The following is an 8,613-nucleotide window of genomic DNA, read 5'->3' on the forward strand; positions in this document are numbered from 1 at the left end:
TCAGCAGGGAGATGGCGTTGTGTCAAATTACTTCATAAAATGAAAGAGGAATAAGAGATCAGAAATCCTTGTGATTTTCACCCTCATTAAAAAGGCGACCCTGCCCAGTCCTCACCCTTGGTCCCTTGATTATTCTGCATTCTGGAATGCTACTAGTATCCTCTCCCATGAAGACTAATGCATTTATTCAACTCCTTTGCAATTTCCTGTTCCCCATTATTAATTTTCTCACCACATTCTCTAACGAGCTTATGTTTGATTTGGCATCACTTATCCTTTATACATCTTTGAAGAAGCTGTTAATGTCCTGCTAGTTTATCATCAAAGTTTATCTTGTCCATTTTTTTGGTCATCTTTTGTTAGCTGTTATAATTTTTTCAATCCTCTGGTTTACTGATCTTGGCCACATTGTGTGTATTTCTTTCAATTTGATGCTATCATAAATTTACTTGGATAACAGAGGGATTTATAGATACGTTAAGTGAGTGGACAAAGTCAAGCAGAAGGAGTACAATGTTGGTTAATATGAGGTCATCCATTTTAGAACAAAAAAGAAGTGCATCACAGGAACAGGGCCTTCAGCTTTCCAAGTCAATGCCAAATACCATGCCCTGACTAAACTAAAATAAAACCTTCTGCCCTTATTTGGTCCATATTCCTCTATTCCCTCCCTCTTCATGTAATTGTCCAGATGCCTCAAATGTCACCAACGCGCCAGTTTCTGGCAATGCGTTCCAGGTTCCTACCGCTTTCTGTATGAAAATTCTCTTGCACATCTCCCTTAAACTTTCCCCTTTTCACCTTGAACCTGTGCCCCCTTGTAATTGAAACTTCAACCCTGGGAAAAAGCCTCTCACTATCCACCATATCAATGCCCCTCACGATTTTGTCGACCTCTATCAGGTCTCCTCTCAGCCGTCGTCTTTCCAGTAAAAACAGTCTTCATCTTTTTAACCTTTCGTCATAGTCAATGCCCTGGAGACCAGACAACATCTCTGTAAACTTTCTCTGTACTCTCTCCAAAGTTTCCACATCCTTCTGTAATGTGGTGACCAAAACTGCACACAATACTCCAAATGTGGCCTAACAAGGGTTTTATATCACTGCAAGATAATAAAATGTGAGGCTGGATGAACACAGCAGGCCAAGCAGCATCCTCATCATCACTCTCATCCGCCTAGCGGAACTCGTCCTCACACTCAACAACTTCTCTTTTGACTCCTCCCACTTCCTACAGACTAAGGGGGTGGCCATGGGCACCCGCATGGGCCCCAGCTATGCCTGCCTCTTTGTAGGTTACGTGGAAGATGCTGCTTGGCCTGCTGTGTTCATCCAGCCTCACATTTTATTATCTTGGAGTCTCCAGCATCTGCAGTTCCCATTATCTCTTTTATATCACTGCAACATGTTTTACCAACTCTTGTACTCCATACCCCAGCCGATGAAGGCAAGCATGCCGTATGCCGCCTTAATCACCTTGGCTACCTGTGTTGCCACTTTCGGCGAACTGTGGACCTGCACACCTGGATCCATCTGAATGTTAACGTTCTGAAGGGTTCTGCCATTTACAGTGTAATTCACACCTAAATTTGATCCTGCAAAATTTATCACCTCACATTTGTCGGGATTAAACTCCATCTGCCATTTTGGTGCCCAAGTTTCCCATCATCCATATCCTGTTGTATCCTTTCACAATCATCAGCACCATCAGCAACTCCACCAATCTTCATGTCATCGGCAAACTTAATAATCAGGCCATGCACGTTTTCCTCCAGATCATTTATGTTGACTACAACAGAGGACCTAAAACTGATCCTGGGGACACCACTAGTTACTGGCCTCCATTCTGAAAAACACCGTTCCACCGCTATCCTCTGTCTTCTGTGACCAAACCAGCTTTGTATCCATCTAGCCAGCCCACCCTGAATCCCGTGTGACTTTAGTGTTTGTACCAAGCTGCCACTTTATCAAATACATTGCTAAAGTCCATATAAACTACATCCACAGCCCTCCCCTCATTGAATTTTTTAAGAGGTATCAAAGATAATTAATCAGGTTGGTGCGACATGACCTTTCCTGTACAGAACCATGCTGCCTGTCACTAACTAGTCAATTTTCTTCCAACTGTGCATATATCCTGTCCCTGAGTATCTTCTTCAAGAGCTTCCTCACCACAGCCTTCAGGCTCACCAGTCTGTAATTCCCTGGATTATCCTGCTTCCTTTCTTAAACAAGGAAACAACAGTGGTAAATCTCCAAACCTCTGGAACCTTCCCTGTGGCCAGAGAGGATGTGAAGATATTTGCTAATGCCCCAGCTATTTCTTCCCTTGGTAGGAATCACAGCAAAATGGACTGTTATTTAAATGGTAAAAATTTGCAGCATGCCACTGTGCAGAGGGATCTGGGTATCCTTGTGCATGAATCACAACAATTTGGTTTGCAAGTGCAGCAGGTAATTAAGAAGGCAAATGGAATATTATCCTTCATTGCAAGAATTTAAAAGAAATCAGAGACTTCATGACGTACCAGTGAGGTCACAGCCATCATCTCATAATGCCCATGAATCTATCTCAAAGAGCTTGTTGAGACAAATTGTCAAGTGCTTCCAGATGTATAGGCTGCTGGTGAGGCCCATGAAGTACTGTGTACAGTTTTGGCCTCCTTACTCGAGAAAGGATGTACTGGGCACTAGAGGAGATGCAGAGGAGGTTCACTAGATCGATTCCAGAGATGAGAGGGTTGACTTACGAGGAGAGATGAACAACTTATTGGCTCTATGGTTAATATTACTGTGTCACAGCACTAGGGACCTGGGTCTGATTCCACCCTTGTTCTGTGTGGACTTTTCACATTCTCCCTGTATTTGTGTGGGTTTCCTCCCACATTTCAAAAATGTGCAGGTTAAGTGAATTGGCCATTGCTAAATTGTCCATAGTTTCTAGGGATGTGCAGGTTAGGTGGGTTAGCCATGGCAAGTGCAGGAATGCAGGGACATGATGCTTAGGGGGAGTGTTGTCTGGGTAGGCTTGAATGGCTGAAGAGCCTGATTCCACTCTCTGGATACTATTCAATGAGATTGAGTGGATTGTGACTATACGCCTTGGAATTTAGCAGAAAATGTTGCGGGGGAGTTGGATATCTGATAGAAACATTGAAAATTGTCAAGGGAGTGGAACAGATAGAAGCAGGGAGGTTGCTTTTGCTGGCAGATGAAACTAGAACAAGGGGGCATAGCCTCAAAATAAGGGGGAGGAGATTTAGGACTGAGTTGAGGAGGGAACTCATATATTCTGAGGTCCAGCTGGCTGACCTCATTACAGGATTCATTACAGGCAGGATCCAAACCCATGTCTTGAGAGCATTACCTGTATGTCTTGATTAATAGTCTAGCCACAATGTCACAACATCATAACATCCCCTGTGTTCTCTCCTTTGCAACAGAGACATTTGTACTGGAGTCTTTGACAAATGAAGAGAAAAAACGGGAGATTGATAAAGAAGGCAAGGAAAAGGCTTACGAAGATACCAGTGGGAGCATGAAGCCTTTTCGAGTGATCCACCAACCAGATGCTGTACGTGAAATGCTGCTCTCTCGTTTGGCATCTGGTGCAGATGTCCGTCAAGGCATTCAGAAGATCCACGAGATGCTACGGAACAAGCCACAACGCACATTTACCTACCAGCCACCAATAGGCCTGGACATGAGGCTGTATGCCAAAACCCATGGCAGCATCTCGCTGGCTCCATTCATGGCCATTCAGAAAGCTTACAGCAAGAGAGAGAAAGAAATGAAGCATCAGCTACTCATTGATGAGACCCGCAAGCTGAAAGCAGCTGAAGACCAATCGAGGAGCAACCTTCTCCTGAAGACCCTCAATAAAAGTTACAAGCCCCTCCAACAATATGAGCAGGATCAGTTGCGAGGGGAACAGATCCTACTGCGACGCAATGTAGATGAAGCAGAGTTGTTGGCATTCATTCGCCACAACCACTACCTGTTCCTCACAGAGAAGCGTCGCCTGGAATCAGAGCAGCAGTTAGTCACAAGATTTAACTGCAGCTACACCATGTTGTCAGAGTCTGAGCTGAAACGTCAGATCAAGGAGAAGAATGAAAATGTCCGACAACAGAAAATTAACTTGACGCAGGGCATCAAGAAGAAAGCAAACCAGCTGAAGAAAGAAATCAGAGACTTCATAACGTACCAGTGAGGCCACAGCCATCATCTCATAATGCCCATGAATCTATCTCAAAGAGCTTGTTGAGACAAATTGTCAAATGCTTCCAGTTTACTTTGGAAGTCAAAAAGGACGTGTGCACTCGATATCCAAAAGTTCAGGTGGTTAGAAAGCCACTAAAAGGGACATAGTTTGAGTCTTCATATGTATCAGAGAGACAGGTCCTGACTCCATAGAGATCAGTTAGCACAGGTTGCGTCTCTGTATATATCACAGAGCACAGGCCCTTTCTCTGTATAGAGCAGTTAGTACATGTCCTATCCCCATAAATGTTATAGATCACAGATTCTGACAAATGGAGCAACAATGGCAGGGGTTTCTAGGGATATTTCAGGAGGACAGCAGGAATTTATCCCAAGGAAAATGAAACATATTCAGGGAACGATGAGGCAACAATGACTGATAAGAGAGGCCGCACATGCAAAGGGAAAAACGTGCAATGTGGCAAAGATCAGGAGGAAGCTTTAAAAACCAGTGGAGGACAACTAAAAGTGCATTAAGGGGGGACAAGATGAAATATCAGAGTAAGATAGCTAGTAATATAAAAAGATTGCATGTTTTTTAGATTTAATGTCATAATGTAATAACAGATTGGAAACAGGCCCTTAGGCCCAAACTGGTCCATGCTGACCTTTATAAAAGGAAAGGGAGAGGCAAGAGTGGACATTGAGCTGCTGGGAAATGAGGCTGGAGAAGTAGTAATGGGGAACAAAAAATGGCAGAGCAACTGAACAGGTACTTTGCATCAGTCTTCAGGGTGGAAGACTCCAGCAGTATACCACAACTTCGAGAGTCAGGGGCAGGGGTGGGTGTAGTGGCCGTCACGAAGGTGAAGGTGCTGGGGAAGCTGCAAGGAAGCTCAGAGGTCGATAAGTAACGGATGGACTACATCCCAGGGTTTCTGAAAGGGATACTTGAGGAGATTGTAGAGGCATTCGTGGTGATCTTCCAGGAATATTTGGAGTCAGGAAGGTTCCCAGAGGACTGGAAAATGGCTAATGTAACACACCCTGTTTAAGAAGGGAGAGAGCAGAAATGGGAAATTATAGGGTAGGTAGCCTAACCCCAGTTTTTGGGAAGATTTTACAATCCATTAGTCAGGCTGAGATTACAGAGTACTTAGAATGTCATGGTAAAATAGGCTGTGACAGCACGGCTTTATTGGGGGCGGGAGTGGGGGGCGGTGATGCTTGACAAATGTTGGAATTCTTTGTGGAGGTATTGAGCAAGTTAGACATGGGAGAGCCAATGGACATGATCTATTTGGATGTCCAGAAGGCCTTCGATAAGGTGCTGCACAGGAGGCTGCTAAATAAGATGAGAGCCCATGGTGTTAGGGCAAGGTACTGGCACAGAAAGAGGATTGGCTGACTGTATGAAGGCAGAAAGTGGGAATAAAGGAGTCTTTTTTAGGATGGCAGCCGGTGACTAGTGGAGTTCCACAGGAGTCAGTGTTGGGATCACAACTATTCACGTTTATACATTAACATCAGGACAAAGGAACTGAGTTTTGCAGATGACACAAAAAATAGGTGGAGAGACAGGTAGTGTTGAGGAAGGAGGGAGGTTGTGGAAGGACTTGGACAGTCTAGGAGAATGGGAAAAGAAATGATAAATTGGGAGATGGAGTAGAATCATAGAATCCCTACAGTGTGCAAACAGGCCATTTGGCTCATCAAGTCCACGCAGCCCCTCTGAAGAGCACCCCACCCAGACCCACCAATTCAGTGGAAGAAAGTGTGAGGTTATGTACTTTGGTACTGGAAACATGGCCTATTTTGTAAATGGGGAAGGCTTCAGAAATCTGAAGCACAAAGGGACTTTGGTGACCTAGTTCAGAATTGTCTCACGGGCAATAAACAGATTCAGTAGCACTTGGGAAGGCAAGTAAGACCAAAAGATAAAGGAGCAGAATTAGGCCATTCAGCCCATTAAGTCTGCTCCACTATTTGACCGTGGCAGTTATGTTTCTCAACCCCATTTTCTCGCATTCTCCCCATAACAGTTGATCTCCTTAATTAATCAAGCACCTATCTATCTCTGTCTTAAAGACACTGAGTGACTTGGCCTCCACAGCCCTCAGTGACAATGAGTTCCACAGATTCATCACCCACTGGCTGAAGAAATTCTTTCTGACCTCAATCCTAAAGGATCGTCCCTTCAATCTAAGGCAGTGTCCTTGATTCTTATTCTCTCCTACTAGTGGAAACATCTTCTCCACATTTAGTCTATCCAGACTTCTCAGTATTCTGTAAGTTTTGTTAGGATCCCCTCTCATCCTTCTAATCTCCATCAAGTACAGACCCAGAGTCTTCAACTGCTCCTCATGTGACAAGTCCTTCAACCCCAAGATCATTCTTGTGAACCTCCCCTGGACCCCCTCCAACACTAGCACGTCCTTTCCTAGATAACAGGGCCCAAAGCTGCTCTCAACATTCCAAATGTGGCCTAACCAGACCCTTATACAGCCTCAGCAATACTTCCCTGCTCTTGTATTTCCAGCCCTCTTAAAATGAATACTGACATTGCATTAGACGATGTCCAGAGGACGTTTACAAGCATGATCCTGGAAATGAGGAGAAATTTCTTCAGCCGGAGAATGGTGACTCTGTGAAATTTATTACCACAGAGAGCTGTGGAAGCCTAGTCGTTGAGTGCATTTAAGACAGAGGTAGATAGATTCTTGACTGGGAATGGGATCATGTGCTTCGAGAGGATATTCTTAAGAGGTCATCAAATGAGGCCATATGATTAGACCTGAGAAACAAGAGGGGGAATGTCACTCTGATGGCACTGTATTATGGACTCCTAAGTAGCCAGCAGGTACTCGAGCAGATACGTAGAGAGGGTTACAAGGGGAAAACAGGATAATTGGATTGAGAATCATTTCAGTCATGACTGAATGATGGAAACGATGGGCTGAATGGCTTAGTTCTACTCCTATATCTAATGGTCTTATAGATCAGTGAGTACAGTTTCCATCTCCATACGGATCAATGGAGACAGGTCCTATCTCCGTTTTGATCGATGATTACAGGCCTTTTCTCCATATAGACTGACTATGCACAGTTCCTGTGCCCAGGGAAATCTCACAGGCATGTTCTAAAGCCTGTCACACCTGGGACGGGGTGTCCAATTGTGATCTTCACACAAGTAAATAATATAAAGCCTCAGCAAAACATCTGGCAAGGATCGACAGAAATAGCATTGAAATTGTAATTGATCAGGAAATACTGAACAGTTTATGGGCTGTGCTTAATCCAAGAGAAGGTTGAAGGATAATCCCAATAGAGACCTTTAAAAGAATGGGAGGATTTAATTGGTTTGGCATGGAATAAATGTTTCCACTTGTGGAAGGACTAGAACTAACAATCATAAATATTATAGCCATTAATAGATCCAAAAGGATGACCATTGTAAATAGTGGGCCAATTATAACTGAGCAGCAATTGTTAGTGTAATAAACAGCAGTTGATGTGCAGAAGAAATTTGATTAGAATGCTGACCTCTATTAATGCGAGTGCTGTATTTGACTCTAAGGGTGATCTCATTTTTCTCCCTCCTCAAGGCAATTGACAATGCAGGCAGAGCACAGTGCTGCCAGGAAAGTTGCTCAGACCATCCTGTCGCAGGCAGCCAAAGATCGATTACTCCATGCACGAGCCAGGGTATCAGCACAGAGAGCACAGCGGCACAGCCGGGAAACCGCTGGCCCCATCACAAGAAAAGAGAGCGTTACTCGTCCAAAGGAATTGCCAGATATTTCAATTCACTTCCCACCAACCCAGTCTGCAGCTTCGGTTTCTGAGAACTGACAACGAGGCGATCTGGAGAAATTAGACCCAAGTCCTATTCCACTGAGACATGAAAAAACCTTCAAGACACATGGTTCCTGGTGACGGCTTTCCCAGGGCTCGTTACTCTTCATAAATAATTGACCACAGAGGTCATTATATTGTATAAGTTAGTACTTATTAAATTATCAATTAATACAAACAGCATTTCAAAACTGGAGGATGCAGAACATTTGAATGTATATAAACAAAGTGATGGGTTTGAAATTATGCGCAAGTCTCACTCCAGTACTATGATCTGGAACAGTTTGAACTGTATATGTCTTAACGCGAGCTCCTATGCACAAAACAGGTATACCGCTTAGGATACTGTTGGGGGGTGGGATAACCTTTCAGGAGCTAGCAGCAGCACGCCCAGGTCAGTGGCACTGTGACCAGCTCTGAGGCTCAGAGGGAAAGGGTGCAGTCAGGTAGAGTGACACTGATAGGAATCTGAATTGTGAGGGGACAGACTGGAGATTCTGTGGCTGCAGAAGAGACACCAGGATTATGTTTCTTCCTGGGTGCCAGGGTAAAGGG

The 8,613-nt window shown here is 44.2% G+C and overlaps 1 protein-coding gene across 3 annotated transcripts in view; it reads left to right on the top strand.

Annotated features, from left to right (window-relative positions):
* The window catches only part of LOC125456385 (leucine-rich repeat and IQ domain-containing protein 3-like), a 52,013-nt gene extending 43,772 nt beyond the window's left edge, over positions 1 to 8,241 (top strand). For all 3 annotated transcript variants that reach the window (XM_059648191.1, XM_059648192.1, XM_059648193.1), the window contains 2 exons: positions 3,444 to 4,209; positions 7,809 to 8,241. In XM_059648191.1, the coding sequence (XP_059504174.1) occupies positions 3,444 to 4,209; positions 7,809 to 8,055 (1,013 nt within the window). In that variant the 3' untranslated portion in view covers positions 8,056 to 8,241. The remainder of the gene's footprint in view (positions 1 to 3,443; positions 4,210 to 7,808) is intronic.
* The last annotated feature ends 372 nt before the right edge of the window (positions 8,242 to 8,613 follow it).

Source organism: Stegostoma tigrinum, chromosome 8 (assembly GCF_030684315.1).
Source record: "Stegostoma tigrinum isolate sSteTig4 chromosome 8, sSteTig4.hap1, whole genome shotgun sequence".
In the NCBI taxonomy this organism is placed as follows: Eukaryota; Metazoa; Chordata; class Chondrichthyes; order Orectolobiformes; family Stegostomatidae; genus Stegostoma; species Stegostoma tigrinum.